Here is a 24,046-nt window from a genome sequence, read left to right as displayed (position 1 = left end):
TTTTGTGGTAAGACTGGAGAGTGTGTGTGCGTGCAATTCCGTTCAGCAGTTAGAGAGTGTGACCGAGACAAGAAGAGATCAGTCAGCTTTCTGCCCTCTGTTCTTTGTCGTAGGTGTCTATAAGAGCCAGGAAGCACGTCTGATGCTGCTGGTGTATCATGTGAAAGCGTCCTCATCCACCACACTCAGCAAGATCAAAGAAGACCAGTGGACGCTGGATGGATTTGTATGTGCACATGTGTCTTATTTTAGGGCTATTATAAGTTATTTTGTACAGAGGAATATAGTCTTATATACTAAAATGCAATGATGGAAGATGTACAAGCATCCTGTATTTGAGTTAAAAATACAGATATCCTGATGAAATATTGCTCCAGTAAAAGGATAAGTACACTGCTTTTACATTTCTACCAGGGTTATTGTTGTAAACTAAACTGAGACTAAATTTAAAACCATGAAACTAAATTTAATGTGGTAACACTTTAGATTAGGCAATGCATGTTCACTATTAATTCAGGGTTTTCCTCAATAAACACTGTTAATAGTAAGAAAGATTGTTGTAGTGGTTATGTTCAGGTATAAATGGGCAGATATAAGGGACCTAGAATATGATTCTACAGAAAAAGGCATTAATATGTGCTTTATAAATTCTAATAAACAGACAGTATGCTAGTTATATGCATAGTTATATGCACAGAAATAAAACTAAATATTTAAAAATATATATATATTTTGCTAGTTACCAAAGCATCATTTCTCATAACTATAACTGAATTTAAAATAATATACAAAAAAAAGAACAATGACAAATGACAAAAATACACATTTCTAAAATTAAACCACTTACTAAAATAAAAATAAAAACAGAAAATATATAAATAAAAACTGGTTTAATATATTCATAAAAAATGTAATTGTATCTCAAAACTAAAATGACACAGATTTCTACTTCTGTAAACGTACAACCATATCAGTTGAATTAAAGAATCATTAAATATGATTTGTGAACCAGATCGGTCGACTCAAAAGAATGATTTATTAATTAATCCAAAATGACTCTGCTTCTGACAGTGGGTGTTGATTTCTTCATTTCAGAATAACATGTTTTTTTCTGAAATATACAGTAGTGAAGTGAAACGTCAAATATTATGCTTAAGAATGTAGTAACATCAAAATTTTGTTCATTTGAATACTCTTAAAATTAACTTCAAATTTACTGAAGTATATTTTATTACTGTCCACCATTGCTAATGTGAGTGTAAACTGCTAATAAGACATTCCAGCATGTTGACAATTTCATTGTTAATTTATCTTTAGTGTTATTTTGGCTGTATCTGTGTGAGCAGTAGCGATTATAAGTGGATAATATATTCCCATTGGTCTGAATGTGTTTGAATGTTTGCCGTCAGGTGTCTGCTGAACCAGATGGGTCCACATATGTCTTTCAAGGCTTTATACAGGGTAAAGACTACGGTCAGTTTGGCCTGCAAAGGCTAGGTATGGGAGTCCATCTTGATATTTTTTGCATGCTGCATTGTTTCATTGCAAAATATTTGGTCTCACCCTATTTCATCAATGCATTTTTTTTGACAAAAAAAGTTAATTAAATAGACACGAATACATGCTAAAATGAAAATGAATGTGTTTCTCGATCTCTTGCAGGTTTGAATATGTCGGAAAGTAATAATTCGTCAAATCCACCTCATGGTACAAACAGTAGCTCTGTGGCCATAGCAATCCTTGTGCCTTTTTTCGCCCTGATATTTGCAGGCTTCGGATTTTATCTCTACAAGCAGCGGTGAGTCTTGCCGTCTGTCCTCGTTTGTCAAAGTTTGTTTGCAGAGTTGTTATTCTAGACAGATCAGAACGAATTTAGAAATTAGTCTCTGACAAAATCATCATCATTTGTTGCAGGATGGAAAGAAATAGACGGTGACAGATACTGTCTTTAGAGACAGAATTAGCTGGTTTGCAGGTTATTGAATGCGATCATAATTAGATGCTAGCTTTCTTCCCTGCGTGATTTCACATAACCCGCTGCCGCTCGACGTCTTTCTGAACTCTCAAAGCTGCTGCAGATTTTATTCTAATGGCGTTCTGATGTTGTCTTGTGTGTTTCGTTTCGCTCTGACAGGACTACTCCAAAAACCCAGTACACAGGCTGTTCGGTTCACGAGAACAACAACGGGCAGGCCGCCTTCGAGAACCCCATGTACAACACCAACGCAAAGTCCTCGGAAGGCAAAGCTGTCCGATTTGACCCCAATCTGAACACAGTCTGCACAATGGTATAATTAGATCCGCCTGACGCGAGAACATCTGTGGAGGTTTTTTTTGTTTTTTATTTAAGGGATTTTGCTTTGTTTTTTAAATGGAGGTGGAAACAATCGCATTACAGTCATGGACGGATTTGTCTGAGACTCGCAGAGGATGTCTAGCACAAACGCTGTTGCTCTTCCTCTGATATATAAAGCACACTCTTCAGGAACCATTTGACCATGTGCGTCCGCAGAAGACATGTATGAAACATGAAACACATTGTCATGGGGGATTTTTTTTGAAGACTCACTCTGAAAAGCTCCTTCATGACGGAAAGCATGAAGAGATTCTTCTGCTACCTTATTCACACTCCGTGAGTGCTTCTTCACAGTTGACTGGGTATTTTTTTAGGGGAAAGGGATCTGTAAATCTACTTGCATATATATGAGGAGCATTCACCACCTATATTTTTGTGCTATATATTACCACATGGGATAGGGCAAAAGAGAACGATTCTAACTAGAGTTTATGAGGAGATTCACATCGACCGATACGTTATTTCTCTGACGGTTTTGTACGGTACGTAACGTTTTATTTACAGCTCATTCAGTCATTCCTTTAGCTTCGGTTCCTGATGTCGCCAATCATCTCTGTGATTGGACATTGAGGCATTATGTGATGTGTTTGGGTAAAATGAGAGAAAATGTGTGGAAAAGTGGTGTGTCGTTACCTCCTGAGGATTTTTTTTTTTTTTTTTGATAATTGTTATAGATCTTTGATATTCAGTATGTGTGTTTGTTGATAAGAACCCATCTTCAGAATGGGCCGTAGGACAAATGTCAGCATTTTGACCTGAAGCCTGCAGATTAGTTTTTCATTGGTGTTTCAGTGCGGAAGTGTCATTGAGCTCCATTTGTATTTGGTAAACAAATTTGATATGATAATTTGGTCATTATAACAACTTGCCATTCTTATTATTACTGTTATTGTATAAAAAAATTGTATAAAATGAAATGCACTTGACATTTATACAGTATACTTTTATATAAACCTCAGATTACATACGGTAACAGACAAATGCATGTTTCTTAAGGTATATTGATATATGGTGGCAACAATATGATCATATCTATCGTGTACATATGGCCTGTGAAACACCGTTCCGGTTATGTCTGACCTTGTTGTGTTTTACACTAAACACGTTCATCCAAATCATTAACAAACATTGATTATTTGACCTTCAAAATTATCTAAAGTGGGTTTGGTCAACCTAAACAAAGTCATTACAAAGAAAAAAGACACATCACAGTATGTGTTTGATAGGAGATGAAATTCTGAAGACGCAGGGTCAGACACTGTCGGTCATGCGTTTCCAGGCCTGCAAGCTGTGAGATTCATTCCAGTGCCTTCTAAAGTACTCACCACCACATTTTCCTAAACAGGTCACATGAAAGGATATCGAAAATGATTATGTGTCAGTAGAATGAATGTGATATTACAGTCCAGGTACGCTGTTGTGCATCGGCAGGAGTGAACGCTGCAGTCTTCAGGAGGCTATGCTGACATCAATGTCCTGGAGTTCCAAAATCCAACAAACCAACCAGTGATATTTTTTTGCATTCATTTTTGCACTCAGCCATAGGGATTTGCAGTCTTGCACATCATTGACATTACTGATTTATTTGAATTTATTATTTATCTCTAGGATTTTTTTTAAATACGTGGCAGATTTTTACACAGTGCCTACCAAAAACCATGTGACCCAGGTCTGCTGCTTCCTCACTTCCTCTACTCATTCCTCACCTCTGCCATATAGTTTATGGATTTTAATTTCTCCCCGCCCTTGAAATGTGTGGTTCAGAAATACAATTTTATCCAACGCCACTGCCCGTCCAAGACATCTTAAGTTCCTTCGCCAGTCTGAACTTATTTGCCAACAACAGCTTTTGCTATAACTGACTGCAATAAAAGAAAACACATTTATGATAAAAAAAGGACACTTTTCAATCTACCAGATGAATATTTGCAGTACAGCTGGGTACTCCTCCCATGTTAATGCATTCAAAAGAGATATAAAAAGAGGGTAAAAAAGAATTTAAAAAAAGTTTTGTAAAGAAATATATTTTTATGAAGAAATAATTTGTAAAATGTATGAAACTTATGTAAATTTTCAATGCAAAGTAAGATTAAAAAGGCTAATTCCTTTTGTAATGAGTGTTCTGTCTTTTTTATTGATTTGATCATTTTGAGCATTTACTCCAGGTTTTTCTTGTGGAATTAGATCAATAATGAAATGTGGGCTGCAAAGATAAGCCAAAATCAACAGACCAAAGATATCATCGTGTTTTAAACCATGTTCTCTTAATATTATTCAAATAATCCATCAGATCCAGCTCAGTGTGAGCATTGTTCTGCACACAACATGACTGATTAGAATTTCACAATTAAACATTCCTGTTTACCCCCTGCTTAAATGTCTCACTTGTTGGCTTCAGTCACATTTGTGTTGCTATGCAACCACTTGATTGACACCTTCTATCACAATTTGATGCATTGAGTGCAGGAGTTAGAAGCTGCTGAAATCCCTGTAGGGTGGAGGGGTCTCATTTCCCCTTTGACACCGTCTTAATTGCAGTAGCAGTCTGTAAATTAATAAGCAGTCTGTAAATGAATAAACTCCGCCCATGACAGCTGGGATTGACATAGTGACAATGTTGCTGAGTTCATGTATGACTTTGTGCTTTATGCTATTTTGACTGATCACAGGGAAGAAGATTCTTCCAGCAAACCTTCTCCTGTGGCCCATGAGTGAATAAAGTAAGTATAGGACCTGGATGCTGCCATTTTTACTTCTTTTGAATGTTGCAAAGATTTTTTATTTTTTTTTATTTTTTTTTGTCAGAACACAGCTACTTTTTAAATGCCGCCAATGGAAAAAACATGATTTATGCAGAGGTGGGTAGAGTACCCAAAAACTGTACAAAAGTAAAAGTACTTGTAGAAATATTTACTCAAGTAAAAGTATTAGTCTGAATAGTTAGTTGAGTAAGAGTAAAAAAGTATCGGATAAAAAAAACTACTAAAGTAGTTAGTTACTCGCTACTTTGAATCATATACTGAATATAGTCTATTTTTATTTAGATGTATAGATATTTAGATAAAATGTATATACAGTATATATACACACACACACACACACAACTGCCGTTCAAAATATGTTTTTTTAATGTAATTTATTTCAGTGATGCAAATGAATTTTTATCAGCCTTTAAGCCAGTCTTCAGTGTGGCATAATCCTTCAGAAATCATTCCAATATCTTGATTTATTATCAATGCTGTTCTTTTCAGCTTTCTATTCATAAAAGAATTGTGAACAAAATGTCACAGGTTCCAAAAAAAGCAGCAAAACCCTGTTGAAAAAACCAGCATATGCTGGTATAGGTATGTTTTGAAGCATGGGATGCTGGTTTGGGCTGGTTTAAGATGGTCCTAAAATGGTCTGACCAGCTTAAGACCAGCACATGACCAGCTAAGGACCAGCATAAACCAGCAAAAGACCAGCATAAACCAGCATCACAGCTTCAAAACATACCAAACTAGCATATGCTGTTTTTTTCAACAATACTGATAATAAATCAATATATTAGAATTATTTCTGAAGGATCATATGACTCTGAAAACTGGAGTAACAGCTGATAAAGATTCAGATTTGCATCACTGAATTAAATAATATTTTAAAGTATATTAATTATGTTATTAATTAAGTATATTAATTAATTATGTATTTTGTATTTATATATGACCGCTACAGAACATCTGAACATAACGAAATAAATGCATATGACGGATCTTCCGTCTGTTCCGCAAAATGTAAACAAAGGTAGCTTTTATTTCTGCAAGCGTAAATATTGTGAAAATATCAATATTAATTGTGTCTAGGCAAAGGCATTCCTCCTGGAACTAACGCGGGTTTGGCGGGTGTTCATTTCATACACATACAGCTTAATGAATTAATTCTAGATTGTATTTAATGTATACGGTACATTTACAAAAAAATGGCAATGTCATAGTGGTTCGTGTACTGTAAACGAATCTATAACGTTACCTGTGGAACCGACAGCGCACGCGGTGTTCATCTAATGAAGATCTTCGTAGCTAGCAAACCATAGCCTTTGCAGATTTGCTTTCAATTGACTGTAGATCCAAAGCCACGTCTTCAACGCTCTTGATGTTCTTAAACTTTCTGTTCCCCTTCAATTCGGTCACTCTACATTGCTTTGGGGGAAATACATTTTCCTCGAATAAAGTTACAACTCTGAGTGAGAGAACCGCTTCAGCGACTCAGCGCGTGCCGCAGGGAACTGAACAAATCATTCAAACTGATTCGCGAACCGATTCACTGGTTTCCCAACTGGTTTGATCGAGCCTTCGAACAGAATTGACTCAAAAGAATGAATCATTCGCGAAAGGACATCGCTCGTTGCCCAGAGAAAGGTAGACGACGCGTTTGGAATAAATTGAAGCATTTTTGTCTTTATTATTACGTATTGCATTAAGATAAAGTAACGAGAGGAGCGTCGCCCACAGTAACTAAGTAAAAGTACTGTTTCTTCACTAAAAATGCACTTGAGTAAGAGTAAAAGTACCCAATTTTAAATATACTCTAAAAGTATTAGTTACTCAAAAAATGCACTCAAGTAAATGTAACGAAGTAAATGTAACTCGTTACTACCCACCTCTGGATTTATGCCCACATAATGGGTTAAGTATGTCATATTCCAGTAGGGTGAACCAACCACATGATTCCCCCCCCCCCCCACCCACCCACCCCCCACCCCCTAAGTGAATTCTAATATAAATTCTATTTTTAAGAATTTAAAAATCTAAATTTGAATTGCATGTGTAACATGCCACAATATGAAGAAATAAATCTTAAATATTAATTTGGTCTAAGTCTGTGTTGAGCTTCATATGCTTAAAAGTTATTTGTGTGTAAAAATCCAAAAGTTGGTGACTAATTTTTTTCCCTTTGTCTGCAAATTCACTACAGTATTGTACATGAATCAAGGTAAGATTATTGAATATAGGTTTGTCCCTGCTGTCTGAAAGGAAGATGAAACAGAATAGATTAAACAAACTCATTAAATGTTCTGTTCTTGAAGGTGTACATTCCTGACACAAGACCTTGAGATACTGAAACTTACACGGCGACGAATGTAAGGCCAATTCCAGTATGACAAGAATTCAAATAAGGTGGAACACTGCTGAGGTGCCACTGAGGGAGTGAGACAATGAATTGCATAATTATCATACTGCTTTCAGAGCTAAAGTTTTTATTATTATAACAACATACTATCATAACAACATACTGTTGACAAAAAAATAATAATATTATATATCAAAACTGAAAAAGTTGACTCAGCTATAAAGCAGCTCAACGTCCATTAAAACACACCTGAGGGTTAAAAAAAAATTGTTTTCAAATGTTATTTTGGTTTTAATTTTTGTGTAAATTAAGACGAAAAAAAACGTTTGGTTTAATTGTGCATTTTCTCATCAACCAAAATATTCATTGTTGACTAAAATGTAAGACATTATGGTCAAAGTGAGTAACAATAATGAATATGAATTAAAGAAATATTGGATTAATAAATTTAAAGGGTATTTTCAGCAAAATTCAAACAGTATGACCAAAAAAAGAGCGCTGACAACCATCATCACCACCACCAGGTTTTAGTGCTCCCCCACCTCCAAAACCCCAATTTAACCCTCCAGTGTAAAACTTGCAATATTTTAATCTCCAGCCAAACAGAAAGCCACTTCGGAATACGAAGATGCAGTAGTATAATCCTGTAGTGTAATGCTTATACTTCTGTCACAGTAGAGCTAAGGTTCATGTCCACCCTTTCATCTCACCACGGACACGTTTATATCACAACAGCTTCAAGCGTAAATTCTCTTTGAGACGAACCAGCAATTTTTCTCTTTCTGCATCATTTCACGCCAATAGTGAGATCAAGGTTACTGGTAAAAGTTCTCCTTTGCCACGGTAAACTGGGAGATGACACAGCAGTGGTTTATAGTGCTCCTAGCATACCACTTTAAAGCTGGACACTGAAGGGGATAACAGAATCACAGGCAGAGAGAGAGAGCTTAGAGTACAAAGAGCAGGAGTGAGTGTGATAACCAAGACAGGCTCCAGCTCTTATTTACTTTAGCCGTAAATCACGTTTCATTCACCCTTTCTATCACATATACTGGAGAGCACATTTTTCCTTGACCTGTTCGTGACAGAAGCAGTTGCAAATAGCAGATTCCTGTACCCAATTGTTCTTTTGAATCAGATATTTTAAAAGAATTACTTGACCTGGCCACAAAACCAGTCTGGGCTGCATTTCCCAAAAGCACTGGGAGCCTGTGATTGTCGATCGTATACAGTAGAGACCACTTTTGCTTATGATGCTGGAAACTCAGCCCTGAAGGATTTTTTCACAAATAGCCTAATTGGGCTGATTCTTTGCACTGACTCAGTACCTGTTATCAGTGAATAGACCGTAATCAGGATATATATTGAATTTAACATGGATGGAAATGAGGCTGTAAGGGACTTACAGGCTTTGCAGTAGCATGCACTGTATAGAGGTCCTAGATCATGTAATTTTCTTTATAGAGTTTTGTCTACTGAAAGTAATTTTTTAGCTGAACAATCGGTTCTGTACAATGGTGTTAAACAACAATACAATCTATTGAAGGTACGGCACTTCTATCCCTCACAGCCTCGTTTTCATTCATTTACAAATGTAAATATTCGCTACCTTGACTAAGGTCTAAATCAAAAGATTTTGATATGGGTCTGTTCACACAAAGCTAGTATGACTTGAGAAGCCTTATGTAGTGCACAAATCATGTGAGCAAGATACTTTTACAGAGCTTTTGAGTTCTTAAAGGGATACTCTTCTCAAAAATACGGTGGCCGAGAGAGCTCAACGCGCTGCAACTTCAGAAAACACATGCAAATAGACAAAACACCAGCAAATCAAGAAAACATCTTCATCATTTTGACAACACATGCGCTGCAAATGCTCACAACACATGCAAATTAATAAACGCTGCAAATGCTCACAACACATGCAAATTGAGAAACGCTGCAAATGCTCACAACACATGCAAATTGAGAAATGCTGCAAATGCTCACAACACATGCAAATTGAGAAACGCTGCAAATCCTCACAACACATGCAAATTGAGAAACGCTGCAAATTCTCACAACACATGCAAATTGAGAAACGCTGCAAATGCTCACAACACATGCAAATTGAGAAACGCTGCAAATGCTCACAACACATGCAAATTGAGAAACGCTGCAAATCCTCACAACACATGCAAATTGAGAAACGCTGCAAATCCTCACAACACATGCAAATTGAGAAACGCTGCAAATCCTCACAACACATGCAAATTAAGAAACACTGCAAATCCTCACAACACATGCAAATGTCCTTTCTTTCATTAGCCTACTAAAAGAGCCTGAATAAATTTTTAAATATTATTCTTACTGACATTTTTATTTTGACCTGGTTTTAACAATTAATGAAGCATTGCAAATTTATTTTCATTAACCTTGAAATTATATTTAGTTGAGGATAAGTTAGCCATCTTACATAATAACGTTAGTCGTGTTATTTGTCATTATTAATCTAATAATATCCAAAAGACAAAGAAATCATGCAATCAGGGTGTTAAAATAAACAACAACAACAAAAAAACACTCACCTTTCAGTTCACCAACAACTCAACCAATAGCCACTGCACAATAAGCAAATCCCAGCTGGTCCGTCACTTTTTTTGGGTCCCCTTGAAACATTTCCATTGTGGTCCATGCAGCACGTTTTTGTGAGGATTTGCAGCTTTTCTTAATTTGCATGTGTTGTGAGCATTTGCAGCGTTTCTCAATTTGCATGTGTTGTGAGCATTTGCAGCGTTTCTCAATTTGCATGTGTTGTGAGCATTTGCAGCGTTTCTCAATTTGCATGTGTTGTGAGGATTTGCAGCGTTTCTCAATTTGCATGTGTTGTGAGCATTTGCAGCGTTTCTCAATTTGCATGTGTTGTGAGCATTTGCAGCGTTTCTCATTTGCAGCGCATGTGTTGTCAAAATGATGAAGATGTTTTCTTGATTTGCTGGTGTTTTGTCTATTTGCATGTGTTTTCTGAAGTTGCAGCGCGTTGCAACGGCCACCATACAAAAATGAAAATTAAAGATTTTAATAAATAAACAATCCATCTCTGGGAGTCCATATAATGCAAGTAAATATAGTGACCTATAATGTGATGCTTCAAAAGCCACACAAAGTGAACACAACATACAACCCCAGTCGTGTGTGTGTGTGTGTGTGTGTGTGTGTGTGTGTGTGTGTGTGTGTGTGTGTGTAAGAAAATACTATTTTTTTTTTACTTTTTAGTGCTTGCAATAAGGGTTGGTTTGCTCAAACATGAAATTTCTGTCATCCTTTACTCGCCCTCAAGTTGTTCCAAACATGTATGATATTCTTTCTTCTGTTAAACATAAAGGAAAATATTTTGAAGAATATGGGTTACAGACAATTTCTGGTCCCCACTGACTTCCAGTGTGGAAAGAAATACTACAGAAGTTGACAGGGACCATCAACTGTTTGGTTACCACCATTCTAGTGTTCAAGCAGCAGAAAGAAATTCATGCAGGTTTGAGGAACAACTTGAGGGTGAGTATATGATGATGGAATTTTAAGTTTTGGGAGAACTATCCCTTTACATAGACTCAGAGATGGATTATTTTTCTAAAAATCTTTCTCTGAAGAAAGCAAGACCAGCACCGTCTTTATATTTACTCCTTTCATTTTCCACAGAAGACTGAATGTTGGGTTGGGAACATGAGTCATTTTAATTTTGCGGGGTGAACTGCCCCTTTAATGCCTTCCCCTTGCTCTGCTGTGTAGAGGAAAGCACTCAGTCATGAGTTTCCATCTCTGGCATGCCTTGCGATCACCATTCCTGCGCAGATCCCATACTGTCGTTCTCATTTCCCACTGGCTGCAGATTCAGATTGCAAATGCACTCATGGTTACTCAAGAGAGCGAGTGCAGATGTCTTCGCTGTGTTTCTGTCATTCGTCTGCATCTGCCCGCATCCGTGCGCTAATGAGATTCTTAGAGGCCTGATTAAGCACACTGCGCTCAAACCTCAGCTGTGACAATGACAGGCCCATCCAGCCCCGGTGGAGGACATGACCTGCAAAAGGGCAGCTAAAAGACAGTTAAACAAAACGACTGATCATGAAGGATGGGCAGAGACTTGGTGAAGGAGAGAGAGAGAAGTTTCTCTTCCATTGTTGCTCAAGGTCACTTTCCTTTCCGCTTGCTGAAGAACAAGTGTCTCCTGCCTTGAGACTTGATGGATGTCTCATGGATACAAGGCATCAATGAACAAATATACATTGATACAGATTAATAAAAGCACAGAATTAGGGATGCACCGAAATGAAAATCTGGTCCTACAGAAAACTTCTGGATGCTCCTGGACAAAAACCAAAACTGCTTTTTAAAAATGGTCTTATTTTAAAAGTGCTACTGTCACTTTAACACCTAATGCACAAATCCAATATACAAGTATTTACGTTCACTTAGGACAATGAAAAGATCTAACTAGAATACTGTATGTGTCTGTTCAAGCGCACAGATTCAAAAGGTGATTGATTGACATACGTGCCATTTTTATGGGACACGTCCTGGCCAGTTGTACAGTATATTGCCTAAAATATCCAGGATTTGGCTGTTTGTGCTGCACAGACCGATTGTTGTATGACATCCGTGAGAGCTATAGAGAACAGGTGGCTCCTTGTGCTTTCGAATCGCCCTCACAGTACTTTGATATCAAAAATACTATGTTCGGTGGACAAAATTTCGGTGCATGCCCAAATATAATACTTATAGCAACAATAGATTTATGACATGGTTGCTGAGAACCTGAAATATGCTTTCACACTTCATTTTTAAAGCTTCTATTAGGTACTTTGGCACAATGTGAAAAGGTTTCAACACTTGCATATCCAGTTTTTGAGTATGGATCTTTGAGTGATGGAAATAGTGTTACAATTCCCAAGGCACAGCGAGTTTTTGTTTCTTTGGAAGGGACACGGCTTTAAAAAGAGCATATGTGAGAAGTTAAAACAACTTTATCACTATAAGTGGTCTGATTACAAAAATGTTATCAATTATGAAGATAAAATTTTGCCTTACCCTTCTTTGTCGGTTATGTAAGCAACTACAATATTGACTAAGTGTCGTTGCGTGCAGTCTGTGAGTTTCCCGTGTTCTTTCAAACTCGCAGGTCCACCTAGATTTTTTTAAAGTGCAGTAATGCCCTGATGATAATAAAACAATGCGAATAACTGTAAAACAATTAATCTAGTAAATTAGGAATTTTAACAAATGACCTGTTTTGTCTCAAAAGCTTCATCAAAACGAGGCTCATCCACCTCCATACCGGTGTCATCTTGTAATATCAGATTCTTGTCTTCGTTGGAAAATTTACTCTTAACTTTAATTGAAACGAGATAAGAGATTCAGCAAGTGATATAACTTTAAAACTTAAAATACAGCAAAGATAACAGCTTTAAACTAAGTGTATAAATTAAGAACTTACCTTCTTTCATTAAACTGGTGTAATTAGCGTCGTCAATTTTAATCAACTTCTTTCCTCCATATACGATTTTGAAGAGCATTGTTAATGAAGAGCGAAAAACAAATAGAGTTACAGCTTTTGTTTGCCTATGGTTTGATGCAGAAGCTGCCGTTCATTCCAAACGATTTAGTTTAAAGGACCATTACAGAACAGAAAAAGAAAAACAATTCGATTAAGTTGAAATATTGTAACTTTAAGCACGATTTCTGTGTAAAGGACGCATTTTCAAAATGTGCGCGCCTCGGAAGTAGGCGAGTCTAGAGGGCGGGAAACCCCGATTAAAACTGTATTAATTGTAAATACGTTACTGATTCGCCAAACAAAAACACCGTCTTTAATTATGAACCTTCAACCTTGATGACTAACTAAGGATCTTTCGCATTTGCAGCCCATGTGCAAAATATTCTCAGCTAATATAGCAATAATACATATTTTAAGGATTATAATATATAGCCTACATACAATTTGATATTTAAAAACCAATCCACGTGCCAATATGCAACTGGCTGAGAAACCGCAGACACAAAAATATGTAAATTCATGTAGATTCATAAATATACTTAAAGACTATTGTTATATTTTCTATCACAAAAAAACGATTGAAACTTACCATAGCTACCGCACTAACAATTTCCTATTCCCAACTGAAAACAGCATTAGAGAATTGTGGGAAATACACCGCATATTGAGTTAAATGTTTAACACTGAAAAACAACTCTAAATAAAGGTGCTTCACGATGCCATTGTCTAAATGGTTCCATAAAGAACCTTTAACATCTGAAGAACCTTTCTGTTTCACAAAAGGTTCTTTGTGGTGAAAGAAGGTTCTTCAGATTATAAAAAGGTAAGGAAGAGATGCTTCTTTAAAGAACCTTTGACTTAATGGTTCTTTGTGGAACCAAAAACGGTTCTTCTATGGCAGTGCTTCCCAAACCTGTCCTGGAGGACACCCTGCCCTGCATATTTTGTATGTCTCCCTAATCAGACACACCCAATTTAGTTCTTGCAGGGGGGCCTCCACAGGTTCGGGAAGCACTGTCCTATGGCATCGCTTAAAGAACCTTTTGAAGCACCTTTATTTTTAAGAGTGTTTATATGTGTTTGCTATATAAATACATTAAACATACATTGCATAATTTCAAATTATTTGATAGTTAATTTGTCTAGATGAATGCAAATAATCCATGCATTTCCATATCTCTACATCTGAAAGGATATAAAAAAAATTAGGTCAAGTTTAGGTTTGCAACACAATTATTATTTTATATTCCAAAACAAAGTTACAGCAAGACGGTATCTTGCCAAAAAAAAAAACTTATATAAACAACTGACAAAAATTTTTTGTCCTCCTATAAACCTCCATCCAAATGTTATACTACACTTGCAGGTTTGTTCTCAAATAAATACTATAAAATAGTATATTGCCAAGCAGGTTTCTGTCACGGTGCACACAGCAGGGATGAACGAGGAACACGCAGACGAGGATGTAACTCAAAATAACAGTCTTTAATGAAATCAGGGCAGGGTTGACACAGACAGGAACACCAGGGAGTAACGAGTAGACCAGATGACACGAAACTGAACAGGCAGGACTATAAATACACAGGATTATTACACAAACACAGCTGGAACAGAATTAACTAATAATCACACTAAACAAGGACAGGAAACAAACCAAATATGGAAACATGAGGCGGGAACACATGACACACACGACAGAGGTCTGACAGTTTAATTTCTTGACACAGTTAAAGTTGATTTCTAAATGAACATAACAGGCTGCAATTTTTTCAAAGGGAGACTGTTCTGCTGCCAGTAAATAAACCATTAATTCCTTGCCATCCTGTACCTTTACACAATAACATAAATTTAATCAAATCTATTTGAGTCCAACACAGTTTGGCATTAATGGTGGAACACTGTATCCTGGTTCTTTATTGTTTAACCTAATTGACACAAAAACTGTGGTGAAAAACAGCCAAGTGAAGTAAAATTTATGTGGTTGTTCACATTTATTACAGTGACAAATGGCATGTGTTGTTGTTGTTTTTAATACCCTTACGAAAATTAACCATGGTTTTATTACAAATTAAACCAAAAAAACATGGTTACTAAACCATGCAACCACAAATTACTGTGGTTTTGCTACACTTACCATAGTTTAACCATGGTATTTGTAGTAAAACTGTGGTCACACAAATGGTAATAAATATGCAAAAAAAAAAAAAAACATGCTTAGGCTACTACACTTTTACTACAATAAAACTGTGGTTAATTTTCTTAAGCCTGTAGAAATGCTTTAATGTCTTGATATTAAGTTTTGTTCGAGTAAAACTATAAAACTCCTCAAGATCTACAGCAGATAGCAAGATGCATTAAGCTTGTTTATTCAGTGCTTAATTCATCCATCCAGCAGTTAGTCTGAGGCAGCATTAAACTGTAGGCTACGGATGGAGTGTGAGCACCATCTGGTGGCTACGAAATGGGATTTTCTGGACATTAAATTCAACTAACCTTGTAGTTTGATAAATACATTAAAAACACTTGAAGAAGACTCTGACATCTACGGCTTTCCGTGGCAGTGTAATTTGCCTTTGTCCAAGAGACGGAGAATTGTAAGATTCCCTGATCCTGACAGCTCCACTGTAAATTAGGGTTATTCATCAACTTAAATAGTTTCGGTAGTTACTTTATATATATTTCATAGCCCACTATTTACGTTGTTTTAATCCAGATGTCAGTTTCAAGATAGTCTCAATCAGCATTCTCATTATCACTATTATTAACATTAAAATGGGCTATATTTAGTAAGGCAGAGCGTTCTCTGGAAGAGTTGCTATTTTAATGTTTGCCTGAGCGTTTGTCTCAACTAGCCTAATAATTGTGTAGCTTAACCAAAACTATATTCATAGTTGGGAAGAAAACTGGAAATACATATTTGTAATCATCAAAACTGCATTTTGTTTTCATTCTTTCAATTTTTCTTTTACACAAACTGCCTATTTCTGTCATGCGTACAGTATGAGCATCAGTTTCCCTCATTAACATCCAGCTCGTTTTAAATGAAGCTCACGGCGGGAGGGGGGCGTCGCCATTTTGTTTGTTTTAGTGAAACTGTACAATGGGAGGAGGGTGAGAAAGGTACCCTAGATACGGTTGCTAAATACGGAAAGCTACGATAGGACCGTTCCGCGTAAGTACTTTCGGCGAAGACATAAATAAAAATGCATTGGAATCATAACCATTCGATTTCGTCATGCAACTTGCTTGAAAATTCCATTCTCCCTCTCTACACCAGCAGCAAATGACAGACGCTGTGTAACATTACTTCTTTACGTTATTACTTAAAATGTCTTAATTAGCGCTAAGATGATTTATGTGGAGAATGCGCTCGGTGTCTTTGCGCATGCAAAGCACGAGGAAAATCCGCACATGGTGCGCGCCGCAGTACAAATTCCAGGCAGATGTTGATCTCGCGACAACAGACCGTTAGCTTTTCTTTTAGCTACAGCCTTCCAAAACGTATGTCCTTTCTGTTACATTATTAACAGTCATTACATTATCATATTCTAATAACACCATTACGAGCTGAATAATAAAAGTGCAGGGGTGCGCTGACTCTGTATGGTCACAGTGCATTAGTCAAGTGTGCGCATCACACAGGCCCCGCCAGTCATACACATATCAACGTTATATGTACTGAGGGGATATTTTGGAAAACGTTACATCTAGATAATTATTTTAATTTAAAAAAATATATAATTTTAAAAATCTATAAGTTAGTGTGCGAATTTTCACCTTAGTACAGTTTTTGCATAAAACATTCAAGCAGTACATCTAACATATTACTAGTAAATTCTTAAAATGTTGTGGCAAGCTATCATTTATTTCACCAAATAGAATTGCTAAAATTATGTTTTTAATCTAATCTGATGATATTCCTAAACATTTCCGATAAACACCCAACAATGCAAGAAGATACTTAAATAACAACTAGCCATGTCCGTCAAGTTCACGAATGAATTGTTCCTTAAGTCGAATCTTTTTTTACTTAAACTGTTTAATCCATAACACACGAAACCGATTTAATAAACACCATTGTTTTATGTCTAAATGCATAGTAATGTAAATGCAAACTACAGTAAGTTCTAGAATTACTTTATTTGAAGGTATTGCAACAAACTAAACATGGATACATGAAATTACAATGAACACCCTTAGAAACTGAATGTTGTTATTACAAAATTTCAGGTATTGAGTGGTGTTTTTAGATTTCTGTGAAATAAATCATTTAAAAGACCTGAGTGACACTATTACCTGCATAAAAATTAAAGAATTTTGTTTTTGTAATGAAATTCCTGAACTGTCTTTTATTGTTTGGTCGGACTGACACAGTCCTGCCTCAAACTCAAAAAAACAGCAGGGTTTTGATACCACTACAGACCCACAGTATTGACACATTTCAAGAGCATTTCAAAGGTTTTTCAGCATATTGAGTTGGTATAGAGAAAAGTGGTGTGACATAAAGAAAAAAATAATAATAACTGTTTATTAATTAAAAATAACAAATAATTGTGCCTAACACTATTGCCATTTCATTCATTCTGCAGGTTCAGCGTCTCCCACCACCTCAGTGTGAGAAGGTGCAGGGACGATGTTCTACGCCCACTTCGTCCTCAGCAAACGTGGGCCGCTGGCCAAAATCTGGTTGGCGGCCCACTGGGATAAGAAGCTGACCAAAGCACACGTGTTTGAGTGCAATCTGGAGAGCAGTGTAGAGAGCATCATCTCTCCAAAGGTTAATAGATTCTCTTGAAATCATGCTGTTCAGGTTTATTTTTGTCCATGTTTCTTGTGGATTCCATTTTTGTTTTGTTTTTTATTGTTTTTAAATGCCATGACAGAGCTTAAAATGCTTTGCCGACCTCTTTAGAGTAATAGTGCTGTTCATTTTGTTGTCCAAAAACCCTAGATTTCAAGTTTGAGGTTTGACTAGTGGTGTTTACGTCCACAAATTATTGTTTGTATGTTTATATGAACCCTGAACATTGCAATCCGATTCACATATTTGTTTACATTTTATAATCCAATTGAGAAAATAGTCTGATTTAGGCATTGGCATGCTTAATTTTTTTCTGTGGTTCTACACTAGTGCTATTTTGGTAATATTGAGATAGTTTTATACTTATATATATTTTATTTTAGTTTAAATTTTTGTATTTTATGCTTTCATCTTAATTGTAATTAAAGTTTTGGTAATTTTGTTGTGTTTTGTCATTTTTGAATATGTCTATACGTTTTATTCATTTTTTATTATATAAATATGTCTATATTCTTTTTATTCATTTCTAATTAGTTGTTATAGTACAACAAAAGCACATATAGTACATATATTTTAATTCATTTCAAAGTTTATTTATTCAAAAAAATGGGGGAAAAATATATGATTTTAGTTTAATAACCCTGGTCAATCAAATCAAAATGTTATTCAGATCAAGCTCAATCAGATGGATTGAAGTGTTTACACAAAGGCTTTTCTTTCCACCTGACACATCAATCTGATTATAAACTGAATATTTGTTAAATTGTGTTTAAAACAAATCATTAAAATCTCTTCAATGATGGTCACAGACCTTGTTTTACTCATAAATCAAAAATCACATTGGAAATTCCTTCTGGGATGGCTTTCAAATTGACATCATGATTGAGCAGCTCTATAGCAGCCTATATTTATTTACAATATTTGCTTAATTTGATAGGTAAAAATGGCTCTCCGTACATCTGGTCACTTACTGCTTGGCGTAGTGAGGATCTACCACAGAAAAGCCAAGTACCTGCTGGCAGACTGCAATGAGGCTTTTATTAAGATTAAAATGGCTTTTCGCCCAGGTAAGTTGTGGCTGGACAACATAAGAAATTGGCCCTGTTGTACTGCAAGAGATAATATATTGTGGACTGTTTGACACAGGTGTGGTCGACCTGCCTGAGGAGAACCGTGAAGCTGCCTACAACGCCATCACATTACCCGAAGAATTTCACGACTTCGATCAGCCTCTTCCAGACCTGGAGTATGTTCAGATTTCAACTTGAAGATATCAAAGTATAAATGTAGTTAGACTTGCATGCAGTCAGTGTTGACCCTTCGTTGCGTTGTGGATTGCAGCGACATTGACGTTGCTCAACAGTTCACCCTGAATCAGTCGCGTGTGGAGGAGATCACAATGCGAGAAGAAGTAGGAAACCTCAATCTGCTACAGGAGAATGACTTTGGTATGGCATATAAACATCCTCTTTATGTTTTTAACATTTTTGGTCTTGTGTTTTTATGTCTTTTTATTGTTTAAATTGATCGATGTACACACATCGCATTGTCCTCATACAGTAGATAGTTTATACCCAACACGTTTTTCTCGACAGCTGATTTCGGGATGGATGACCGAGAGATGATGCGAGAGGAAGGTGCATTTGAAGTGGACATCATCCATGGAGCGTCTGCGTCTAACCTGCTACTGGAGTCAGAGTCAAGTAGCGGACAGATTGCTGACAAGTCCAATAACCTAGAGTATGACCAATACAAAGATGACTTTGGAGACAACCCTATGGAGAGCACAGAGGGAGGCATGCTGGGTAAGAGTGGCATCCGCAAGCACCTTATTAGTTAAAGCTGCATTTACAAGCATCTTGAGACTGAGCTGGGTACTTCCTGTTCCTACAGTGGACAAGCTGCTCAGTAACGAGGATGGAGGTGGTATTTTTGATGACCCTCCAGCCATCGCTGAGGGTGTGATGATGCCCCAAGACCACGGTGGAGATGATGATGATGATTTTGACAACCTTTCACGTAAGAATGCATATAACATCGTGATATGTATTTGGTGCTATGCATAATAATTCAACATTTGGCATTTTGTTCAATAGCCGCAGGAGGTCCAGACAGTCCTGATTCTGGTCCTGTGGAGCAGCTGCCCACCATGACAGACCAGACTGAACAGACCACCCTAGTCCATAATGAGGAGGAGGCTTTTGCTTTGGAGCCCATCGACATTACAGGTCAGCCAGAACAGAGAAATGGTAACAATAGTCCAGTTATACAGTTAAGGTTTGCCAGTTTACAGAACTGTCACTTGAATTATAACTGTGCCTTAATGTGACTGATTGGATAATTTATGCTTTAAATATGTCACCAGCATAAAATAATCTAGCTGACTGTCATGAATTACATTTTGACAAACAAATATCAACAAAATTTATTGTGTGCCACATTATTTTATATGAGTAATATCTAAATATATATTTTTTATATTTTATAATTATTCATTATAATATTAATTATATAAACAATTATAATTATGATTAATTATATTTAAAACGATAAACAAGTGATTATTGTTTTCCAACAATTATTGATTAATGTTTAGCTGTCATTGAGTTATTTTATAGTTATAATAGCCATATAATTTCAATCTGTTATTGCACATTATCCTATTAAATTATTTTTGCAAGATTTATTTGTTTTTTTATTCTGTTTTTGTTTATAAAACTGTTTCTGGCATACATAAAAGTATGTACATGTTTATTAACAAAAGAAACTTAACAAACAATTAATTGTTTTTTTATGTGCCATAATCCATAATCTGTGGTGAGGCAGGATGGATATAAAAATTGGCAGGACAAGTATAAATCTGAAAAAATATATATATAAAAATATATATAAATGTTCTACATTCAAAAACTTCCAACCAAAAAAGATATAATTTATTCACCCTACTGTATTTCTTTATTCTGCTTAACAAAGAAAATATTTTAAAGAATATTGATAACCAAACAGTTTCAATTCCCATTGACTTCCATTGTATATGCTTACCATACAATGGAAGTCAATGGGAGCTGAAACTGTTTAGTTGCCAACATTCTTCAAAATATTTTCTTTTGTGCTCCACAGAAGAAAGAAAGTCATACAGTACATGTTTGAAATGTTTTGAGGGTGAGTAAATGATGACAGAATTTTCATTTTTAGGTGAACTTTCCCTTTATGCCAGTGCACCAAAACATGTTTAGTTAACTTGTCATCAAACCATACATTATATATGTATATTATTAGTGAAGGAAACCAAAGCAAAAAGAAAGAGGAAGCTGATTGTGGATAGTGTGAAGGAGCTGGACAGTAAGACCATCCGTGCCCAGCTGAGCGACTACTCCGACATTGTCACCACTCTGGATCTGGCTCCCCCTACCAAGAAGCTGATGATGTGGAAGGAAACAGGAGGAGTGGAGAAGCTCTTCTCCCTGCCAGCTCAGCCCCTCTGGAACAGCAAACTGCTCAAGGTCAGGACAGATCTCTGGAACAAGCTATGAGACATTAATACAGGCTTTAGTGCAACAAAATACATAAGTGGCCTTGGATTTGGCCCTATTTATACACAGAAATGTAATAAAACAACTTATTTTGAGAGTTTTTTGTAGTCTTGCCATTAAACAATGTTGTTTCCCATTGAATTGCTACACAATTTTATACAGCAAGTTTATTAGAAATCTTCTCTAGTATCATCTGTCCTAAGACCAGCTCTATCTCTCTGTGCAGATGTTCACACGCTGCCTGACCCCTCTGGTGCCCGATGAACTGAGGAAGAGAAGAAAGGGTGGAGAAGCAGACAGTTTAGATGAGTTCCTCAAAGACCTGGAGAACCCTGAGGTACCACGAGAAGAGTCCCTGTCTCAGCAACGAGACATCATTGGTAAAAGAGGCTGATTCATATGGCTAACTACTATTTAGATCACAAGGCGCATGATAAATATTTGAGGACACTAAGATTTTTAACAGTAGTTCACTAGTTTGTCACAAAAGCCCATGTTTGGCTTTTTGCAGACCAGACCATCCTGGAGGAGCCCAGTGTTCTGCAGGCTTCAGCCATGGAGGGCAGTCGCACGACCCTTGATGAATCAGTCATGCCTCCTCCATCTGGACCCCGTGGACAAAAGCGCAAAGCTCAGGACACAGAGCCTGCCTTGCCTGTGAGATTTTAAATTACAGATTTTTAGTGTGGGTTTTTGGACCCCACTGTTTGTGCTTTTTTAATTCTGTGCTATCACTTGTTTTCTCACAGATGCTGGAGGATGATCGTTCCTCTATTGTGTCCACACAGCACGTGAACATGCAACAGGTGGACCTTCCACCTGAGGAAGTGGGCAACATCTCACAGCTCATCCCTGAATTCGACCTGATTGGAGAGAAGAGCAAAGAGAAGAAGGATGAGGAGGAGGAGGAGGAGGTGATGAGGCTTTAACAACCACAAATTAGGATCAAGGAGCTAAATTAGAATAACGTTTCAGCACTAAGCATCATAATAGTACAGCTATTTATGCCCAACTTCATTTTTAAATGCTCAGTTTCGTGTATACATTTGAATTGTTCTAGTCCTGTTTGTTTTTGATTTGCATTTGGATTTTTAATTGATCAGTTATTGTAATTTATCATATGAGGCTTGTGACCATCTGAGCACTGGTTGCACTTGATTCCCGTCAGATCGAGCCATTCAGTTCATTCTGAATTTGTGTTTAAAAGGAGGAGGAAGGTCAAGGCGGAGACCAGGATCAGGAGGAGAGAAGGTGGAACAAAAGGACGCAGCAGATGCTGCACGGTTTACAGGTTTGAACATACACTTCTTAGCTTGATAAATGAGATCTGTTCAGGTTAACCATAAAATGGTTTTCTATCCCTAAATACCTTCAACTGCTTCCTCTTACTTTCCACAGAGAGTCATTGCTAAGACCGGAGCAGAATCGATCAGCTTGCTGGAGCTGTGCAGAAGCAACAACAAGAAACAAGCAGCTGCTAAGTTCTACAGCTTTCTCGTGCTGAAGAAACAGCAGGCAGTGGAGCTCAAGCAGGACGAGCCCTACAGTGATATCATCGCCACCCCTGGCCCCCGATTTCACATTATATAGACTTTTTATGGTCAACACTGGCAGATTTTATTGTTTTTAATAGTTTTGTTTGTATATAATGTGTTATGTATTTCTGTACATGTGCATTTTCATGCATACTACATGTGCGCTCCGTTTCACATGCAAAAAAAAGTGCTTCTTTTAGCAGTTTCTTGATACAAGCATGCACATTGGACTAAAAACTACATGGTTCTGAACTGTTCTGACCTAGTTGAGGTTAAAAATATAATGTTTTGTTCTCAAACTTACAGAAATGCTTATCTTAGAAAACAAATGGTCTGAATGGTGGTAGGTTTTCATAGGAAAGTACCAATCTAATTGCGATCATTGAAGTGAAATTGCACAGCTGTTGCCACTCCATTCGCTTGTTGTGCTCACTTTCAAAGGCTTCGAGCCTTCAGTTTGTTCCCTTTAATCAAGTTTTCAGATGCATCTGTTTCATTATTTAATGGTTCCTGTTGTTTTGCATGCTTTGAATTACATGTTGACATGCAACATACATGTTTACTTTCATGAAAGTATTTTCTTTGTTTAAACATAAAAGAGTAACATTTTAGCTGCTCCAAAGATAAAATAAAATGAAATTTCATAGTTTGTATGTTTACAAAATATATATATAAGTATTGGGCTACAGCATGGTGTTTTTTTGTTTTGTTTTTTTTTTTCAAAAACCTACTACTGTAACAACACTATTCAGTGTTGTGAACATTTACCCAAAAGCAGCTTTAGTTTTGCTTGTCAGCCAGACAAGCATATAACATAAAATGTTATATACTGTGATATACATTTGTTAAAATAATGTTGTGCCATTTGCTGTAAAGATGATTTTTGTAATTGTGCAAGCACTTTTTAACAGTCCATAGGTCTTTGGTTTTCTTGATGTTACCTGTGACAACTCTATGTTTTGTATTTCACAATAATTAAACACAATCTGTTATAGTGCAGTATTTAAATGCCTCGCAATCTGCTTGTTTTATTCGTATTGGAATAAAAACAACTGAAATCAATGTTCTTACACATTACGTTATTTGCCTTTAGCCCTGACTTGATACAGCCGTGTTATGTAATTTTTGTAATAAAAAGTAATTAATAAATCCCTTTGTCCTCGTCTGAATTGATTATGC

At 36.5% G+C, this 24,046-nt stretch overlaps 2 protein-coding genes across 4 annotated transcripts in view; both read left to right on the top strand.

Moving 5' to 3' along the window:
* LOC306885654 (CUB and sushi domain-containing protein 3-like) overlaps window positions 1-4,468 on the top strand; it is a 405,244-nt gene extending 400,776 nt beyond the window's left edge. Inside the window, exons 67-70 of the mRNA XM_079442324.1 lie at window positions 114-226; window positions 1,410-1,497; window positions 1,663-1,798; window positions 2,135-4,468. Of these exons, the coding sequence (XP_079298450.1) occupies window positions 114-226; window positions 1,410-1,497; window positions 1,663-1,798; window positions 2,135-2,294 (497 nt within the window). The 3' untranslated portion in view covers window positions 2,295-4,468. The remainder of the gene's footprint in view (window positions 1-113; window positions 227-1,409; window positions 1,498-1,662; window positions 1,799-2,134) is intronic.
* Window positions 4,469-16,041: 11,573 nt separating this feature from the next.
* Window positions 16,042-24,034, top strand: LOC306885588 (double-strand-break repair protein rad21 homolog A-like). Of its 3 annotated transcripts, XM_079442231.1 has the most exons (15): window positions 16,080-16,170; window positions 17,588-17,775; window positions 18,737-18,866; window positions 18,946-19,045; window positions 19,141-19,247; window positions 19,395-19,604; window positions 19,693-19,818; window positions 19,896-20,027; window positions 20,920-20,961; window positions 21,079-21,302; window positions 21,559-21,712; window positions 21,844-21,989; window positions 22,082-22,246; window positions 22,540-22,623; window positions 22,731-24,034. In XM_079442231.1, exons 2-15 carry the CDS (start codon window positions 17,632-17,634, stop codon window positions 22,920-22,922), a joined length of 1,956 nt encoding a protein of 651 aa, XP_079298357.1. In that variant the 5' UTR covers window positions 16,080-16,170; window positions 17,588-17,631; the 3' UTR covers window positions 22,923-24,034. The 3 variants fall into 3 exon arrangements, with proteins under 3 accessions (XP_079298358.1, XP_079298359.1, XP_079298357.1); XM_079442232.1 differs by lacking the exon at window positions 20,920-20,961 and having other exon boundaries at window positions 16,042-16,170; XM_079442233.1 differs by lacking the exon at window positions 20,920-20,961 and having other exon boundaries at window positions 16,060-16,170; window positions 22,121-22,246; window positions 22,731-24,031.
* The last annotated feature ends 12 nt before the right edge of the window (window positions 24,035-24,046 follow it).

This window comes from Barbus barbus (assembly GCF_936440315.1).
Source record: "Barbus barbus genome assembly, chromosome: 19".
Taxonomy (NCBI): domain Eukaryota; kingdom Metazoa; phylum Chordata; class Actinopteri; order Cypriniformes; family Cyprinidae; genus Barbus; species Barbus barbus.
The sequence above is the reverse complement of the archived record's forward strand: the minus strand, read 5'-3'. Positions and strand labels throughout refer to the sequence as shown.